Source organism: Candoia aspera, chromosome 1, assembly GCF_035149785.1.
Source record: "Candoia aspera isolate rCanAsp1 chromosome 1, rCanAsp1.hap2, whole genome shotgun sequence".
Taxonomy (NCBI): Eukaryota; Metazoa; Chordata; class Lepidosauria; order Squamata; family Boidae; genus Candoia; species Candoia aspera.
This window is the reverse complement of record NC_086153.1, coordinates 249,917,525-249,938,349: the sequence shown is the minus strand read 5'-3', so window position 1 is coordinate 249,938,349 and position 20,825 is coordinate 249,917,525. Positions and strand designations below refer to the sequence as shown.

The window sequence follows — 20,825 nt, the reverse complement described above, 5'->3', positions numbered from 1 at the left end:
TCTGTATGATGAAATACTGCCCACTGCAAAAAGGTCCAAAGAACAGAGAAAGTAAGAGTTATGATGAACATGAAAACAAGCAACTTTAAAGGGTAGGGACCTGTTGTGCATATTGAGATAGGACTTCCTTGCTCCTATCTCAAAATGCACAACAGGCACAACCTGAGGAATAGTTTCTGTCCTGAGATTTAGAAAAGTTCTAAATTGCTTGGTATATTGGAGCAGTTGTGTTGAAATTTTCAAACAAATCTGAGGTTTATAATGGCTAAAGCTTCCCATATTTCACAGGAATTGATGTAGCTGCTTTTGAGTTGCATGCCTTTAAAATCTTTACGATGGTTGTTTGGGAACAGATGTGATAATAATTGTCGGTATTATTTCCTTTGCTGGGGGTAACACAGGTAGCACCTTCAAATAGGTTGTGTGTGGCAGGGGGGAGGTAGAGCAGGGGAGTTGGACAGTAGGAAGAGGTATTTATAAGGATTGATTATGTCCTTTTCTAAAAATGTTGGAGCTGATTGTTAGGTGTGGAGGTGAAAGAGTAAGGGATTAATTTGCTGGTCTTCTTCCATAAAATGGATCAGTTCTTAGACCATGTCAAGTAGCTAATGCATTCAGAAACTGTTGTCACAGGGCCTTTCCAGTTCAGAGGTCAGCAACAATGAAGCATAACCACATTGTAGAGCTAAAGATCTCTTTCTCCACCTTACCATCTTCCTACTACCACTTAATAGAAATTCAATGATTTCCTGAAAGCAATGGTCATTATGATTTGAGGACTGCCAGTGTGAAGAGAAGGGAGGCTGAGGTTATGTGCACCATCAGTCTCTTTCTTTCTCTCTCTCTCTCCCCTTAATAAATAAAGCTCCCCTTTTCTTCTTTCATTTTATGCAAACAACTAAAAAGTTAATTTCCTGCCAAGGCTCCAGGAGATCATAACTTTGTAGAGGTCCAGACTCTTGACCAGAACAAGTTCAGACCTATCTGCTTCAGCACAGAAAAAAGAAAATTCATTTTGAATTACCCTATTCTGTCTTACAAACTGGGATAGTTAAGGTGCTGGGCTAGAAACCAGGAGACTGTGAGTTCTAGTCCCACGTTAGGCATGAAAGCTGGCTGGGTGACCTTGGGTGGCCAGTCACTCTCTCTCAGAAAAATAATAAAGGCGGGATAAAAAAATTCTAAAAAAAAACCTTAGCACGTTTCCAGAGTGTATTGACAATCTCTTCCAGGAGTTTTCATTGATAGGCATGGGCATTTTTAGTTAAGCAGATCAAATGACACTTATAACATGCTATTGTAAGTCAAAGGCTTATCTAGTTCAATTTCCAGTATCATATATTGAACAACAACCTGATGCAATAAGGAAGTTCATGAGAAAGGGCAGTAGGGTAATAGCCCTCTTTTACTGTTGCTTCTTATCAACTGGTACTTAATATATGCTACTTAATGATTCTGAAAGCCAGTTTGGTCTAGTGGTTAAGGTACTGGACTAGGAATGGAGAAACCTGAGTTCTAGTCCTACCTTGGGCACAAAGTCAGCTGGTGACTTTGGGCCATTCACTCCCTTTCAGCCCTAGGAAGATGGCAGTGGCAAACTACTTCCAAAAAGTTGCCTGGAAAACTGCATTGGCTTGTCCATGTGGTTGCCAGGTGTCAAGTCTGATTTGCAGGCAAACCAACAGTAATAAATCTCCTTGATTCCAGAGATAGCAAACATCCATTAAGACTCATAGTCATTCCATGAATTTGTCTGGTCCCCTTTTAAAAACATTTACATTTTAAACTAGGGTGAACAATTTTTTAGTGGCTGCGGGCCTCACAAAACTTTATCTGCAGAAGACAAAACAAATCACTTGGATTTTCTGTTTTGTTGAAAAAGAGCTATTTTTACCCATGTTCATCATTTTGTAAGGCTTAGAGTGCAGCTGTCATGTATTTCCGGCCTAAAATGATGGGAAACCATGCTAATGTCTTTTGGACAGAGAGGGCTCCAGGAAAAGAGATTGAGGATTTGCAGGCAGTCCTGCAGAGACAAATTATTGGTCCCTGTTTTAAACCATGCAAAGCCTGTGTATAGGAGAAAATATTGAATTGGAACCATTGAATTGACCTCCCTACCACTGCATTGTAAATCTGATTAAAATAAATCATATTTCAGTCCTAGATAAATGTGCTTAGAAATATGCTAGTGTTATCTTCTTAACTATTGAAATGTTGTGCCTGCTTGGTGGTTCTGGGTTGCTAAAGGAAAGACAATCCAATTAACACATGAGCCCAGTGAAATGATGTGCCCTAAAGTGCCTTAATCCATAAGGAGAAAGAAAAATTAAGCATGTTTTCTGTTGTTGATTTTGTAGATGTAGAGGAACATTTACTGGCCATCATGAAATGTCTTCTTCTCTATCTAGTTCCTATATATACATTATTTTTTATTCATGTGATTGACTGTGGTAGAGTCATTTCATTTGTTTTGTTATTCTACTGTTGTCATGCAGTGTAACAGTGTGTCAGGTTGTTCACAATCACAGCTCCAGAGGTAGCCTCATTGTGCTAGAATTGTTCCAGTCTAATAAGATGATACAAAACATTTTGCAGGCATATGGCATCGATGCCTTGCAGCACTTATGAATAATAATTATTCCATGAGGCATACAGCCAATATATTCTTTATCATTGCATAATTATAGCGTGGATATTAGGCTGCTTTGATTACTCTTATTTCTAGTTTATGAAAATGAGAGTTCCAAGGCTTTTAGACTTGCAAATATAACTACATAGAATGCAGATAACCATAAAATGAGTTTCATGTCGCATCAATATGTCAAAGAAAAGCACTATACCAAAATCTTAAGTTCATTTTATAGAAAGTCATAAAAACAATGTTCTTTGCAAAGAGCTGAGTTTATAAATAAATCATCATAACAACAAGTCTATCCATTATAAACTGCACTGTAGGACATTATTCCTCTTGTGAAATTTTAACTTCAGTAGCAGGGGACTACCATTTTCTGATACCTCACTCATTTATCTTTCACCTTTCACTTCAGAGATATGTCTCTTGCCTTATTCCCATAACACAAATCACTCCATCCTTATTACTTGTTATAATTCCTTGCTGCTTAGTTGCTTCTTCCATGCCTCACTGTACTTCAGACCTCCTCTGTCCCCTAGTCTACTGGGTAATGGGCAGAAAAAAATGATGTTCTGATCTTAGGTTTTGTCTGTCTCATGGACTAATTAACATTTCACAGAGGTGGTTCCAAAGATGAACAATAGAAATCCAGCAGTCATCTGTTCACCTAAGATAGGGAAGAGATATCTCTTCCTGATTCTCCTACTCCACTTCTTACCCAGCATAACAGTATGCCCACCAGGATGAACATACGGTATTGCCTAAACTGAGCAAATTCAGAAGCAAGGAAAGCATGACACAGATTTGCATAAAATGTGCACAACTTCTCAGTTGTGATGAGATGTTTTGGATTTCAGTTCAAATTATTGGAATTATTTCTCAACCTGCATCTATGGATTTTTTTTAAACAATGTGTCTCAATTCAGTGAGGATTGTCCCCATGTGAGCAGAGTGCCTGCTTTGTCTCCCATCCTGATGCTAACCGTTGATGAGCTAGAGAGCTCTGTTCTGATGGTGAAGTGTTTTGTTTTTCACTAACTGCTAGTCACTCTCCAGAGATTCAAACAAAGTTCTTTGCTTGTCACACTAGAGATCTGTTTCAATGTACAGTATGCCCTCCTTCTAGGATTGTAAGATCAAAAAGAGTTTCATAGGTCACTCTCATAAATAAGATTGCCAACTTTTCACCCTCCAGTGTAACACTGTAATTGCTGGATAATAATAAGCAGGCAAAGGGTTCCCCCCCGCCCAGCATAGTGATGGACTAGTGGGGAAAACCTTCATCTGCAACCTTTTTTCTGTTATTGATATGGAGCAGGAGTTTGACATGTGAAATATTTCCTAGGACTTAGCTGAAGTTTCTTCAGTAAATTTCCATGTCATTTAGAATAATTAAAAAAAGTACTTCAGGGCCTGAATATCATGGACCCTACTGACTAAAGGATTGGGGGATATGATTTCAAAATTATTGGCATTTTATGATAGAAACAGTCCTAGTTTGAAAATAGTACAAGAATTATTTCTCTATCACTGTGTTTCCAATTGCCTTTTTCCCTGTGCAAAGTTGATTTCAGTGGCTGGTTCAATTTCTCTGTGTCATGCCTCCAGTGGCATAATTTTCTCTTCTTCTCTTTTCCCCATCAATGCCTTAGTAGACTTCCTGTAGCTACAGCAGGCATAATTATACATAGTGGCAGCATTACCCATTGTCTATGAATCATCTTTATGATCTCAGTGTTTGGGGGAAAGGAAGCATGTTACTTAAAAGTCCCACAAGCAAGAAAAGGTGAGTGAACACAGCTAGTTCACATCTAATCCAAATGCTATTTTGACCACCATAAAAGAACAGGGGAAGCTTTCACTTTTCTGCCAATTTCTTTTGTTTTGTCATTGGACAAAACAATTTGATACTCTGGGGGTCACAGTGGGAGAGAGATGAGTATATTTTAATGTACCAAATCCAAACCCTTCCACTGAAAATTGCATGCTAATGATCATAGATTGAAAGTGAGCAGGGCAATTGGAAGGGTGTCAATTTCATCATGAAGTAAATTCAAGAAATGGGTGGTGAAGCCATTTCCTAGGTTTTTGAACAAATGCAACAGGCAAATATTAGGCAAACATGAGATTGTCTAATCTTTCAAAGAGTTCTCTAACTTCAATACTTCTTTTTCCATTTCCCTTTAACCTGTGGCCATTCCATCCCTGTTCTTCCCCTCCTATGCTCTGCCCCACTTCATGCCATCTCTAGATCCCTTAATAATTATTAATAGTTTTTTAAGAGAAGGAAAGGAGAAGGCAAGATAGGATAACAATCCACTGTTATATCTTTACATTGCTTCTATGTCTGGACACGATGAAGACTACTGCCTTTCTGCAGGCAGTTGCATATTCATTGCAACTGTCTTCAGAAAGAAAGCTAGTCCTTTGTGGAATTAAACCCAATTCTGAAAGAGCACCAAGCTGAAGCCCTCAGTGTACTGTAAAAGGTTGTGGTTCATGAAGCTAATTACAAAATAAATGTGTACAATCCAGTGTAAAATTAAAACGGAATGAAGCAATTAAGTAAAAACAGAGTAGAAGAGGGATAAACACAAAGGCAAATTTAGCATTAAACAAATTGTTTCTAAATATTCTTTGCTGACTGGTGATGCTTTATCAAAACCTGTTCATTTATTAATGAATTCTAAAGTTTGGGAGGGGTCACATCAAATGACCTAAAAGCTTACAAAAGTAATTTTAGCTTTCATGAATGTTTTTGTTCATGTGTTATTCCTCATGTTTTAAAATACTATATACTTTGTAAATGTGTGTGTGTATGTATGTATGAACACATGTGTATTCCCCAAAACTATAAATAAAAAAGCAGAGCAACAGCAGCTAAAATATACCTCTGACTTAAAAATGTAGCTCTTCATGCCTTCCACATAAGAATGAAAGAAACAGACTAAGAACAGCATGGGAAAATCTGTCGCCCTGCATATGAAGCTTAGGATATTTTTATATTTCCATGCTTGAGCTATATTTAGTATGGAATGAGCAGGCCATACCATGGCTTCAATGGCACTGTTTAGGGTCCGCCTTTCATATTGAATTATCTAGAATTTTTTTCTGGAAGGTATTCATCTGTGTTGTGTAGTCACAGTTGGATGGAGATTTGGAAAGCTTCTGAGCATATCCAAGCCTTTGGGAAAGTATGAGTTATATTCTCCAGGATGTGGTGTGACTCTAGTTGCATTAGGCATTATACAGAAATATCCACAGCGTCTGCAAAGACTGAGCTGAAAGGATTCCGTTGGTGATGGGGAACATGCAGCCACTGAAATGTTGTTGGACTACAGTTCTCACCAGCCCAATGAATCATGGGCTGCCCTAGAGAATAATGGGTTGCCTGAGTCACTCTGTGAGCGCCCAGCAAAAGTGAGATCTGAATCGGCATCTTCCTAGGTTATTTTCTCAGCCACAGTATACATTAGTTCAGCCCAAAATCAACCTTCCCTGCCCCCTGTATAAATTCTCAGACAGCTGCTTTTATTGTCTCTATTGTGTATATCATGGGAATAGAATCAAGCAAAGGATGATAAATGTTAAAGCCCTAAACATGTACTTTTATTTTTAGTTTATTTTAGCATGCTGGATGCATTTAGGTCAACATTTGTAAAATATTAGTCACGTTAATCCTTATAAATAATTAGGCTGGATTTTGACTCAGCTCTGTGTAGTCAGCCAGTTGTATCAGCCCTTGCCTTGGCAGCTTCTGCTTAACATTTAAGATTTTAAATGAATTCATGCATCTTGAAGTGGTGTAATTAATGAGACTTCAGAAATAGAACAAAGACTGACAGTGTTTAGACAAGAAAGAGAAGACCAACAGGTTTGATTAATTGGAGTGTGCCAAGGAACTGAGTAATTGCTGTTTACAAACCATATCATAGCACATGTTAAATCAGGCTGATTGTGTATGTGTGTGTATTATAAGCAGGTGCAGCTTAATTTTGCAGTTAAATTACAGAATTAATAGCAAAATCAAAGATATGGTAAAGTAGAACCTTATATGTCACCTCCTGTTTCCAACTCATTAAAAAGATCAGGTCTATTCAAAATCAAGAGTTGTTGTTCAGCCCCCACTGTATAGATTTACCCTTCACTGGGCTTCAAGAATTACAGAGGCATAATATGACATTTTAAGTATGAAGAAGAAATAGTTTCCAGACAATATACTGATGTGTAAAAATGGGGAAATGCCATACAGTTGTGGTAAAACACTTCCTAGGCAAATTTAATGTCTTTCTCCCATTAGGCTGGAGGCAGGTTTAAGAATAACACAGATTGGGAATGTAAAACCAACTGACCTATAGAAAGAGAACAGAACAGAAAATCTTATTGCCATCTTTTGAATGACTATGAATGAGGCTGAGTAATAGACAGGCCATCATTTATGAACCTACCTGCTTCCAGACAATCCAGTGCTTTGGGTGGGAATGCAAAGAAAGCGAGGTTCATGGCACCAAGGATATCTGTAGGCTTCTAATTTAGTTCCATAGAGATGCCAAGCTTGGTCTTTCAAAGTTTTTAGCCATTGGTACAAAAACAACCTCATTGTGTACCTTCATGTGAGAGATAGTAACTGTGATCCACACTTCTGTGAACCCTGAGCTACGGAAAACACATCAGCTGTGGCTAGCATAATCCATGTGTATTGGGTATAACAGCACTATTGCGTAAGTGAGATTGATTTTAAAAAACACAGCTTTTGACATGTTTTGTTCTTATCAGTCCTATGTGGTTGGACCCCTGCTGTTCGGTTTACTGGAAATTATGATCATAAACAGATATTGTTGAGTTGTCCTGAATTTCAGACAATATTTGGGGGGAAAAGTGATTAAGCATTTGGTCTTATCAGATTTAATTCTGAATTAAATAGTAAAATGATGTTTTCTTAGTATTCTTAAAACCAGATTTTCAGATATACATCTTATTAAGCCAAGTAGCAAAACTAGAATATATGGGTTTGTTCTTGTCCCATTGTGTTGCATGTGCTTGTCAGAAAAACTTCACACAAAAGCAATTTTATGGCAATTATAGCAGATGGTTTAAAAAAAAAACCTAGAAACCAAAGAAATGAAAGTAAAAAGAAACTCCACCTCAATCTGGAAGATAACTAAGATTTTTCACCATGCATTCATATTCAATTTGCAGGGTCTGTGTGTGTGTGTGTGTGTGTGTGTGTGTGTGTGTGGAATAGCGTGCTAGGTAATAGTCTATATATGACAGGCAACCAATTACCAGAGAAGTGTAAGCCCCAAAAGTCATGTGCTACTTTAAAGAAATGATGGAGTGGGTAAATTTACTGTTTCTCCTACTTTTAATAATAGCATCTAAGATTAATATTGCAAACACTGGGAAGCAGCAAAACCACCTTAACATAGGGATTGGAATAGGAAAATACGGCCCTTAGCATTGTTTGTGAAATTATCTTGCTGTGTTACAAGCCAACAGAACTCAAGCAAAAATGGACATCATTCATACACTTTTGGAATGTTAAGTTTCAGGACAGAATATATCCTTTTATCTGTGTTACCCTTACGATTGTATGTTTTGTACTTTCTGTCTCTTTATATTTTGTTATAACTTATTGTAGTTTTCTGTATTATGAACACAATGAAAACAAATGACATGTACAGCCAGAGAAAATCTGTTCACATTCAGAAGCCTCATTTATGTTTTGTTGTCTTATTAATGCAAAACAATTTATGGGTAGTTTTTAAAGATTCTTCACAAATGTGTACTGATATTAATAATGTCTTATTGCTTTCTGTAACAGCTTGATATCCTTGAGACAAAAAAGTGCTCCACCCCTCGTTTGGAATATATAGCAAAATTCTAGAGGAAAAAAGAGAGGCTCTCACAGCATAAATGGTGAAGTCAGTATGAGATAGAGGATTAATCAACCTGCACAAAGCTTTTATCTTCTAGCATATGCTGGGTGTAGTTAGGCAATGACTCAAAAAAAAAAAACCCACCTCAAAAATAAAACAGAACACCACCCTTATACAGTTGCTGAATCTGTGCCATGTTCTTCTAGTGTTTGATGCTGTCAGATATTTATTGCAGTGTTTCTCAACCTTGGCAACTTTAAGATATGTGGACTTCAACTCCCAGAACTCCCCAGCCAGCATGCTGGTCTATTGTATTGTAGTCAAATGGCCTAAATATATAAAATAGGTCTCTGAATAGTAGATGAATGAAAAGGAGAAAGAAGGTCGGGTTGGACTCCTCATGGATTTCTTTGGCAAGATTATGGAAGTGGTTCATGCTTTCGCACATTATGAATTATAGTAGTGTGTACAACTAGGAGAGATTCCTATACATTGTGAAATCTGGTAAGGGGACTCTTGAAATGTTGGTAGAATGGATCTGTCCAATGTAGCAAAATTTATTTTTCTAGGTGTGGCAGTGTGGCGGTAGCGTTGAAGTTCTGCCTTGCTCTAGGATTGCCCATATTGAACGAGCCCATAAGCCATACACAGAAGATCTAACCTCTCATGTCCGAAGAAATGCACTAAGAGTGGCTGAAGTTTGGATGGATGAATTTAAAAGCCATGTTTACATGGCATGGAATGTTCCTCAGGAGGTAGGCTGTAAATGAACATCAGTATGACCATAAAACCTTATGCTCCAAGCCCTCATCAGTTTCAATTTCACAAGTTTCTTCAAGAACGGGAAACCCTCCCAGGCTCCTATGCAGAGTCTGTCTTGGGAGACCAAGAGATAACTGATAACCATCAAGGTGTGTCTTGCTAAGCTGGGAAGTCTGCTGAGAGAAACGCTTAAGCCCAAGACAGGATGCCTCTTAGGAAAGTCCAAGAGGATCATCAGTTGGGGACAGGTCATTTTAGAATTATAGGAAAACACCATAGGACTGCAACTACAATTAGATATTTCAGCAAATTTACAGTACAAGATCCAGATTAGGATAATTGTATCAAAGATAAGATTGGGGAGCTTTGATCTGGTTCAGCAATGAATGTTCATCACATGATTTGCGTCACCTGAAACTTTGCTCAGTTGTACTTCTAATTAATTTTGATAGGACTGGTTTTCTGCAGGAACAACTCAGAACAATAAATATTGGCAGAACATTAAAAAAAAACAGTTTTAATCAATCAATCAATCAATCAATCAATCAATCAATAGCAGTATATCCAGTCCATAGAGAGTATTGAATCCAAAGAACATTCCCTTAACCTGAACTCTAATATAGGATTTGGTTATATAATTGCAGGATCTTGTCAACAAAATTGATCTGTTTTGGGAACTGTGTGTGTGTATGTGTGTGTTTTAGGTATAATGTCTATAGTTTTGCTAGTTTGCATCCCTGTCTTTCTGTGGCAGAAGATAATATTCTATTAAAATACAGGAAAGAAATTTATTTAAATGCAAGATATCACTCATTTCATTGTATCCTTTTTTCCACTTCCATGAAAACAAAAAGATGTGCTTTTTCTGCTTCAGACCCCAATGTGTGATGATATCCTGTAAAATATTTATTACAATATACTTTGAAATAATTTTTTCAACCCCGCCCCAAATTAAGGCATTAAAAAAGACCCTTCAGGAGCCTTCATTCAGTGCAAAGGTAACCTTATCACAGAACAGACTCAAGTGTTCTTCTTCTATCCATTCTCCTTTTCCTCCAGCCATTTCCCTTCTTCCTTATCACACATGCTGTTGAGGTGCCATCAGCACTGGGCCCGTGCTGAATGTCTCTTGAGTGACAGCAACATTCTACAGTTCAATCTAAGAACCGTGATCTCTTTCCTAAAGAGATTTTTAAAAGCCATACTTCATTTATTCTGGGATGTGTGAGAGTAAGGACATAATAATCAACAGGGGGAAAAAATGTATCATTTTGGTTCCCATAAAAAACTGTTCCTGCTCCTGGATTTCCATGTAGATGTCTCTTTCAGAAACTCCACAGTTTAGCTATAATGGGATAGCTAGGTGATCTCCATTTACAGGATCTTTATGGAACTTGGATATATTAAGCTCCATGAAACTACGTTAGCAGCAGCAAAACTTAGCTATGAAAATGTAATAAAAAGGTAAAAGAGTTTTGCAAATGCATTTAATGAAAAGACCATCTAAAATGTTTATATTCATGAATGAAAAAGAAAAAGATGGGCTAACAACTAAAAAATACAATGAGTCTTTGTAGTGCATGATAAAGCCACACTTCATTTTTGGCCAGGTAGCAGAGTCTGGAAAATGTTTCTGGTTTTGTTGACTGAAATATGTTTTCCAGACCGTCTTGCTATTTGGTTTCAATTGTTTTGGAATTTGGAAATAGCTTTTTCAGAAATGATCACTGTGGAACTAATTAAAAGTCCCTCAAAACCCGTGGGAAGTTTTCTCTTGATCACTAAAGTTGAAATATTAATGAAATAAATGGTCTGCATATAACAAGACTGATTTGTATATTTCTGATCTTCTTTTTGGCCCTCATGCCTAGGATTCTGGAATTGACATTGGGGATATCTCAGAGAGAAAGGCCTTGAGAAAAAAGCTGCAGTGCAAGACCTTTCGGTGGTATCTTGTCAGCGTGTATCCCGAGATGAGAATGTACTCAGACACTGTTGCTTATGGGGTGGTAAGAGACGTTTTATTTGCTTGAGCAATCCTAGGAAGGAAATAGTGGCAAGCAGTTTCTTGCAGGTGGACTGACCACGTCCCACAGAGAAAATCCTTGAGAAAAATTATGCAAGTTTATAAATTAAGAATGTCGTGATTAATCAGCACAGGGTAATGGTGTTCATAAGGACATAAGCAGTGCCCTGCTGGATCAGATCCCTGGCCCATCTAGTCCAGCAGTCTTTTCTCACAGTGGCCAACCAACTGCACAAGGAAGCCCACTAGTCTCCCAGCAGATGGCCCTCAGAGGCAGTCACACTGCCATCAAGTTTACTGTAATAGCCACTGATCCCCATGTCTTCCATGAACTGGACCAGCCCTTTTTTGAAGCCAGCCATGTTGGTAGCCAGCACCAAGTCTCATGGTAGCAAATTCCAAAGTTTAATTACATGCTGTGTAAAAAATATTTCCTTTCGTCTGTCCTGATTCTTCCGATATTCAATTTCATCGAGTGACCTCTGATTCTAGTATTAGGGGAAGAGGAAAATAGCTTCTCCTTGTCCACTTTATCCACACCATGCATAAGTTTGCACACTTTAATCATGTCTTCTCTCAGTCACCTCCTTGCTAGATTAAAAAGCCCCAAATGTCACAACCTTTGCTCATAGGAAAGCTACTCTAGCCCTTTGGATCATCTTAGTTGTCGTTTGAATGTCCTCTAGCTCCACAATATCCTTTTTGAGGTGTGGCAACCAGAACTGTACACAATATTCCAGATGCTTTACCTCACACACAAACTTTTATTGTTTGTGTGGAGCTCATTTAATTTGTGTGCGTGTGTGTGTGTATGCATGCCTTTGAGTCAATGTTGACTCCTGGTGATTGCCTGGACAAGTCCCAGCAGTCTTTTTGGCAAGAGTTCGAAAGTGGTTGGCCATTGCCTCTTCCCAGAGCTGAGGGGGAGTGACTGGCCCAAGATCACCCAGCTGGCTTCGTGCCTATGGTGGGACTAGAATACATGGTCTCCTGGTTTCTAGCCCAGTGCCTTATCCAGTATACCAAACTGGCATCATTTAAAAATTTTGCACGCATTAAATTTTCAGAATATACTAATTAGAAATGTTGTAATATACTTGTAAATAGCCACCTGCCTAGGCAAGTGAAAGTTTTGCCTACGCCACCATATGTATGTATGGCCAGAATAATAAAAAATATTGGGTGAAATTATCTACAAAATTAAATTAATCCACAGATGGATTCAGTTTCATCTCAGAATTGCTTAGGGTTATAACTGGTTTGTTTACTTGTTTGTTTGTTTATATCATGCATACGCAATGAATACGCAAGCTGTTTGTAATGATATTGTATGGTCTAGGGAGTGGAATCCTATACCAGGCAGAGAATTGGACTAGATAATCTTCAAGACTCCTCCCAATCCTTACATTATTTTATTCTTTGTTGTATACGGCTGCCATATCTTGGCTGCTGAAATCTGGATGATCACTAGCTGAAAGGAAAGTGATCATTTTATGCCTCTCTTTGTTGCTGTATAGTGGCCATCCAGATATTTGGAACCCTAATGTAGTTTAGAAATGTTTTTATGTGAACGTTGCATTTCTGTACTGTTCTATACAAAATAGTGCTATTTTACAGTACTGTGAAGCAAGTTGGATATTTAAAAATGAGACCAAGGCACTGGAAAGATATACTGAATACACTTTGTATTGTATCATCTGGCAACAATAATTCTATCTCTACTTGATAAGGATTTTGGAAAATACGCATTGATGATCTGAAGTCTGGCCAGAAGTGAACAAACCTCTCACTTACTGAGCAAGTCTACTGTTAGAATCCTAGTGAATTTCTGTGAGGATGTAAATATTTTGAAATACTTTTTTTTTTTAATTGAGACTGAATAGAAGTTGGCTATAAGGCCTTGAAGACCTGGTTGTTCTCCCAGGCCTTGCATTAAGATGGATGGATCCACTTGGTGGATGTGGTTTGTCTGTGTTTTTGTAGAGCGACCACAGCCAATCTTGCTTTGTTTTGTAATGTGCTTTTACACTTTATTATACTGTGAGCTGCCCAGAGACAGTTCAAAGTCAGGCAGTGCCTAAATTTAATTAATTAATTAAAAGATATATTACAGACGATGCTGAAGTTTCACATTAAGCATTACTGCTTAATTTAAGCAGGTTGGCTTTTTCTCTCAGTGATGTTTAAACATTTATTACAAAAATATAGTTGTGAACAGATAAATATTAAATATTTCTTGTTTTAACAGGTAATTTATATTCTTTTTGCTGAGTCTTTACCCATCTTCTCTATACTTCTTAGCTACAGAATTCCCTAAAAAGTGATCTGTGCCTTGATCAGGGACCAGATACAGAAAATATTCCGATCATGTACATCTGCCATGGAATGACACCACAGGTTAGTAATATTAATCTTGCATCTTATGCCTGTCCATAGTAGGATTTATGGAAAGAACCATACTGTAACTCGCAATCATTTTTTCTACTACAATACTAAGACTGGAAATGGAAATAATGGAAATATTGGAAATATAAATGGAAATATTATTTGTTCTGTGATGTTGAGTATTTTGAGTCTCTTAATTAGTGCCTTGTCAAGAAGTCCCATTTATTCACACTGGAAGATTGTGATTGCAAAGAATTGATGGCATAGACTTTTACTATTCTTCCTAGAAAAATAGGATCCCAAATGTGAATGCAACAGTTACTGTTCAGGGATATTTGTTTTCTCTATACTTCTACATCTCATATATTGATGTCATTTAACACACACACTTGTTTTTCCAGTAAATATGCTTGGGTTTATAACAAAAGAGTAGAGACCTGTAGTTATTTTGGCTCTTCAAGAAACAACCAAACATGGAGGTCCCATGGTTTAATTTTTCCCTTTGTTATAGAAGCATTGCATAACAACATGTAAATCAGTTCAAATGTTGCTATGCACATTTTATTTTATGCCTGTCTATTGTGATTTTCTGGAAAAGTCTGTCTTCTAGGTACTAAAAGATGGGCCAGGAATAAAGAGATCCAAAGACCATCAGGAACTAGAGAGCTGCTCAATTAATAAATAATAGCAATTCTTGCCACCCAGTTTAGATCCTTTTGAGATGAGGCAGGGAAGCAGCTGCCCAACTGAGAACTTTTCCCTGTGTGATCCATTGAGCTCATTAGAACCTGAGAAATCCTATAGGAAAAATCTAGTGGCTTATGTTCCCATATTAAACATACATATATTGTTTCATTGGATATCAGTTGTTTTCAGAAGTTTTACTTATAGAATGGCAAATAGTAATCCATGTGAATTTGTATATTTCAGTGGTATCTAAAACTATATTGTTACTGGGACTCTGTAATCATTCATTGATAAATATTCGTATTGTCTTTTATAAACAAGACTATTTGGAAGACCTTTATCACATTCTTTTTCTTTTTGAGATTCTTATATGTTGCCCATACAAATGCCAATTATTTTATTTTATTTTATCTTATTTATTTTCTATCCCACCTTTGTTATTTTTATAAATATGTATTCTGCATATTTGGTGAAAGGGATGCATAATATTTGATGAAGAATCAACAGATGTATGAGAAACAGGAAAAGCAAAAGATTTCTTTAAATTGAGAAATACTGGAAAGTTGATTTTGTTTTGCATAGTTTTTGTTCCTATATGACCATGAAAATATATGCAGCCTCCATTTTCTCACCTAGTAGAATTGGTTTTCCTGTATAAGCTGCATTTAATATTGATCATACTAGTGGGGATACACTAGAGTAAATTATGAATGATGAAGAGAAATTTTCAGAGTCTGCTTATCCACAGCACAGGCTAAAGCTTTTCTCTCCCTCCCCCACCTTATTTTAATAACTATCATTTGCCAAGGGAAAATTCTAAAAAGATTCAGTGTTCTTCAAATAACTGAGTCCTTCTTCTGGTATTCATAATTTGTTAAAAGTCTTTCTTCTTTACCTTCTGGAAATATTTTATAAGTGTTTTATGTAGCTTTTACTGTAACTGCAGTAATGATGCTGAAAAGACACTGTTTCAAAATTAAACTGAAAAAGTGTAATTATATTATGGCACACATAAAAGGTTTTATTATTAGCATCTTTTGTGTATTTGATTGACCTGTTTTGCAACTAAGTACAACATAAATGAGTTCCTGCATAAACATCCTGTCAGTGTGGTAAGATTCTTCTCGAAGCTGAGGATTGGCATTATACTTTCATTAACCAGACCTGATGTAGTCTAATGTCGATTGTACAAATAAATATTATGATCTGAACTAGATGAGTTTCTCCAAAATTGATTTTGATATATTTTGGCATTTGCAAGGAACTCATAATTTTGCCTCTTTATTAGCACATAGTTATGTAACAGGTTTACCAAACTTCCTTGTGGAGATAGTATCAACATGAAGCTAGGAAGGAAAAGAAATAACCTCCAAAGATGTTTGCCATTTTATCAAGTTGAAAAAAGATGAGTAAATAGACCTTGCTCAGGAATGGACCATGTGCAGCCCTCCAGATGTTGTTGGTCTGCATTTCACATTACCTGCTTTCATTCAGTTCACTGTTTTCACAGCTTCTAGAAAACTGAATGTTGCCCACCCATGTTCTAGAGGCTATACATTTGGGGAAAATGTTCATGTACCAGGCTGCATGGGCACATACCTATCATAGCTCCTGGCCTGAAGATGTGGTAAAACCGCTGCCATTGATTCTTAAATTGCAACTGGCTATATCTATAGATATGGGACGCGGTGGCGCTGCGGGTTAAACCGCTGAGCTGTCGATCGGAAGGTCGGCGGTTCGAAACCGCGCGGCGGGGTGAGCTCCCGTTGCTCGTCCCAGCTTCTGCACACCAAGCAGTTCGAAAACATGCAAATGTGAGTAGATTAATTGGTACCGCTTCGGCGGGAAGGTAACGGCGTTCCGTGAATCATGCTGGCCACATGACCCAGAAGTGTCCTATGGACAACGCCGGCTCCAAGGCTTTGAAACGGAGATGAGCACCGCCCCCTAGAGTCGGACACGACTGGACTTTACGTCAAGGGAAACCTTTACCTTTACCTTTTATATCTATAGATGGCTTTTTTTATGCTGACTTTTGCCCAGAGGCCATGGGTAGAGATACCTACAGCTACAGCTCACCTGGTGTTTCTGCCTTCATCTTCCAGAATTAGAGGTCTTGTCCCAAGCAATTCTTGCTGAAGCTGGGAGGCATTTAACATCCAACAGGCAGCTACCTATTATGCTTGCAGCTTCCAGCATTTGTTTCAGTACTTTTCTATTGCTTTTTGTTTAAAAGAATCAAAGTGGTTTACATAATTAATAAAACATTTATGTTGAATGAATAAAAAATAGAATGAATTTTCTGTTTATGAAAACATTTATGTTGAATGAATAAAAAATAGAAAAAATGATAAAATGATAACAGATACCCTACAATGAATACAACAAAGAAACGTTAAAACCAAAAATAACTTAATAACACAGCAGCTGATAAGAAACAGAAATAAAGGGATATCAGATATCAAAATCTGGACAAGAGAAGTTTTTAATTTGTAACAAATGGCCTAATGCATAGCAGAAGTTTGTTCACTCTAGATATTACATTACTCAGATGAAGCATACTTCCATATTGCAACTAGATGGATATCATGAAATTGGGATTTGATCAGCAAGTCATCCTCATGAAAACATATAGACTAGGTAGGCTTGTAAGGAAGCAGGTGGTTCCTCAGATAACCTGGTCACAAACTCTTTAAGGCCAGATGCGACCTCCTTAGAGTGAAAGATATACTGTAAGCTGTGATATGCTAGCACACTCTAGGGCATCTCTGGAGTATGCCTGGAAACTGTATTCCATGCTGAAAGATTCCAGATGCATAGAAAAATACCAAATGCTCACAGTATCATAGAACCATTGGGATGTGAAATAGGGAGCTTGCATATTCTGTTTTTGGAGTATTCAGTCCAGATGGAAGGTCCATTTGCAGGCTCCTATTTTACAAAATATATTTTACAAGCTCAAAGCAATTTTCAGTCTTAAATAAATATTCTGTTTTATTTACTATATGTTTATCAGATTTATGTAATATGTGGTTCTTATTTTGTTGCTGTTATTATTGCTTTCTAGCAGTGTCCCAAAGTTTTAAATTACACTAAAGAGTATCAGGTGAAGCTATGGACCAAATAAAGATATTTTTTAGACAGAGAGAGAGACAAAGGTCCAAGGCCAAGAATTTGGAGGAACATTTGAGAGAAGATAGAAGAATATTTTGCATAATTGTGGTGTCTACACATTGTCAGCCAAATTTGAAAACATCTGTTAGTGTATTTGATCCATAAAATATCAAGTAGGAGCTAGAATTTTATTATGAATTTGGGTATAATTTTGCCACTAACTTGGGTTTTATGGAAACAAGTGACTGAAAAGAAAGAACATTAAAGGTTGCTTCCCTATATCCTGTTCTTTTCACAAGTAATTAGCTGTGGTTTCATTAGAAAGTAGGATACTTTAATTCTATCATTATGTTTTCTCTTCTTTGCCTTTCAAGGACATCTTTTTTAAAGTATTTATAGAAATAACATTATAGGATCAAGTTAATGGAAGTTAATGGAATGAAAAGTTGCATTTTTTCAGTAGAAATGACCTGCAGTTAATGATCTGAACCCTTTTGCTATAGTCTCTGGCAACTGTTATCAATAGAACTATCTTTATTTCCTGTTAAGAATATCCCTTTGATCCCTTTGTGAAATACAATTTCAACTTCAAATATTAAGAAGTATGCATTGCTAGTGTTCCACCCCCATTACTTTCCAGTTGTGAACAATCATACTTTCAAATGTTTGCAACAGCACCACAATGTCTACCTATCCTTTAACATGACCCTGAATTATATTTGTTTTTCTGAATGATTCTGTTTTCCTTACATGCCATCTAGCATTAAATACCATTAATCACAATGGGTAGGAAGCCTTTTTTTTCTTCTATTCAGGCACAGCAGGGGCTGCCTTTTTCCCATCAAAGGCAGGATAGATTTTGGACTCACGCTCTCAGATATATCCTTCTCTTCCTATTTAGGTGAGGAAGGGCTACCCCCCACTCCAACAAAAAGAAAATGCTTACACCAAGCCTCCAGCAGTGCTGCATGCTCTGAACTGCCGTGGGGCCTGATGAAAATCAGAACAGACAATAATGCATTAGTTGGACTTATGGTATAAGAAAGGCCAGCAAACAGCAGGATGTAATTTTGTGCAATGGTGCTAGTGCCATTCTTTATTTAATTTCTCCCCCCGCTCCCAGTTAGGATAGCTCAAACCTTCTGAAATCTCATATCAAAGCACTGGGACTGTGCAAAATCCTGCAGGTTTGGGCCAGCTTTAAAAGGAAGAGTCTGTTTTTTTAAAAAAAAAACTTTAGAGGTGAGTAGAAACTATATTAGGGCACCAAACCCCTAATGTAAGGTAATTTTATGTGTTATTGTATGTCTGAACTATCACTTTTAAAGATCATTTGAAACAAAAAGCAGAAATGTTAACACATCACTGATGTAATGCCAGCTTTCAGCTCTGTGTGATTCAGGTGTGACATAGTAGTTTTAAAAGAACTCTGCTAAACAAAATGCTCTTGTCACTGAGAGTTGCTAGAAGCTAAAAAGAGCTCATTTGCATCAAATCAGCATTTGTTTTCTGAAGACATAAAATGAGCAGGTAATCAAATTAGCTATGTTCCTGCATTTGACCATTTAAGCTTATGCTCTTTAATGATCAACTTGGATAATCTATCATTTGAAAGTGGAAGAGGGCAGACTCTAAAAGCAGTTTAAAAAGTACCTTTGCAGAGACTAGCGAGTTCTGGATTATTATTAATTAATTAATTAATTAATCTATCCCGCCTTTATTATTTTTATAAATAACTCAAGGTGGTGAACATACCTAATACTCCTTCCTCCTCCTATTTTCCCCAAAACAGCAACCCTGTAAAGTGAGTTGGGCTGAGAGTGACTGGCCCAAGGTCACCCAGCCAGCTTTCATGCCTAAAGTGGGACTAGAACTCTCAGTCTCCTGGTTGCTAGCCCAGCACCTTAACCACTGGACCAAACTGGCTCTATGTGGATATTTCTGAAAGCTGAGGAAGGGATTTGTATCAGTTAAACTGGTTTATTTTAAGAGATATTAGGGAGATATATTCTCCCTTAGGGCAGAGTCTATCCTTGGCAACAAATGGACTTCTGCAAAACACTGGAATAAATTATACATGAAATGTGTCTGATGAGAATTTTGTTTTTGTGTTTTGATCTTTCAGATTGCATGTCTCCTCATTTACTGTCTGTAATTAAGTGTACGCCTACAAAGAGTCAGACTTCAGGCCAGGTACAGCTATAAATATCTATCTGACCTGAAACTCAGTCCCACAGTCAGAAAATAAAAAACAGCAGAGACTTTAAGGACTCAATTCTACTAGATAAGTTGCTTTGCTGGAGGCAAAAAAATAAGTAATTCATATACAGTACCTACATACATAATTCATATACAGTACATACATACATAACTCCCTTGCTAGCAATCAACACCCAGATATGCAAAAATCAACACTAGGATTAACACCAGAGGAACCATCAAACAGCACAATATACCCTAATCAAGGAACTATTAACTCAGGCAATCAACCAAGCAGCAAACAACAGCCCAATCAAAGAACTCCCAGGGGGAGAACAACACCCCTACCAACACAAGCAGGGCAAGCCACAGTATATAAACTGAGAGCAAGGCCCACTCCCTCATCTCACTGAAGATGTTGCCTAGTCTGGCATTGAAACGTCTGCAAGAAAACAACAAGGCCCAGAAAGCACCAAGGATTCCACACACACACACACAGACACACATACACACACACACAAACACAGAGAAGATCTGCCTATTGCAGAACACAGGACATAGATTCCTGTTCTATGCATAAGTTAGTTGCATGGCTAAATCATAATCCTTTTCCTCCTTGTGTATGTGTATACAGGGACACAACTGGGGGGGGGGGCAAGCAGGGCATGGGCCCCGGGCTGGGCGGGGCGCCAAAATGACAAAATAGTATTTGTAGACTGAATATTTTATTAACTTAAAGTATAATAGAATAATAAAACTTGCTAACACCTCCCTCACCAACCCATGGGGGTGGCACGGAATCCATGTTTGCCCCAGGTGACACAGACCCTAGTTGCGGGCCTGTGTGTATACACATTTTTGCCAGAGTATTTTCACACAGAGGTTTGGCACATTCAGAACAAAATTATGCACTATTCTTCACTGACTTGGGGAATAACTTTTTCAGATTTCTAAATCCTTGCTTTTCACTTAGCCATTGCCAAGAAATAATGACATGCCTCCTACTATGTCCAATGTTGTTGTTTATTCATTCAGTCGCTTCTGACTCTTCATGACTTCATGGACCAGCCCACGCCAGAGCTTCCTGTCGGTCGTCAACACCCAGCTCCCCCAGGGACGAATCCATCACCTCTACAAT

At 37.6% G+C, this 20,825-nt stretch overlaps 1 protein-coding gene across 2 annotated transcripts in view; it reads left to right on the top strand.

Moving 5' to 3' along the window:
- GALNT18 (polypeptide N-acetylgalactosaminyltransferase 18) overlaps positions 1 to 20,825 on the top strand; it is a 299,862-nt gene that overhangs the window by 231,360 nt on the left and 47,677 nt on the right. For both annotated transcript variants that reach the window (XM_063289471.1, XM_063289470.1), the window contains exons 7-9: positions 9,084 to 9,269; positions 11,148 to 11,285; positions 13,604 to 13,699. In XM_063289471.1, the coding sequence (XP_063145541.1) occupies positions 9,084 to 9,269; positions 11,148 to 11,285; positions 13,604 to 13,699 (420 nt within the window). The remainder of the gene's footprint in view (positions 1 to 9,083; positions 9,270 to 11,147; positions 11,286 to 13,603; positions 13,700 to 20,825) is intronic.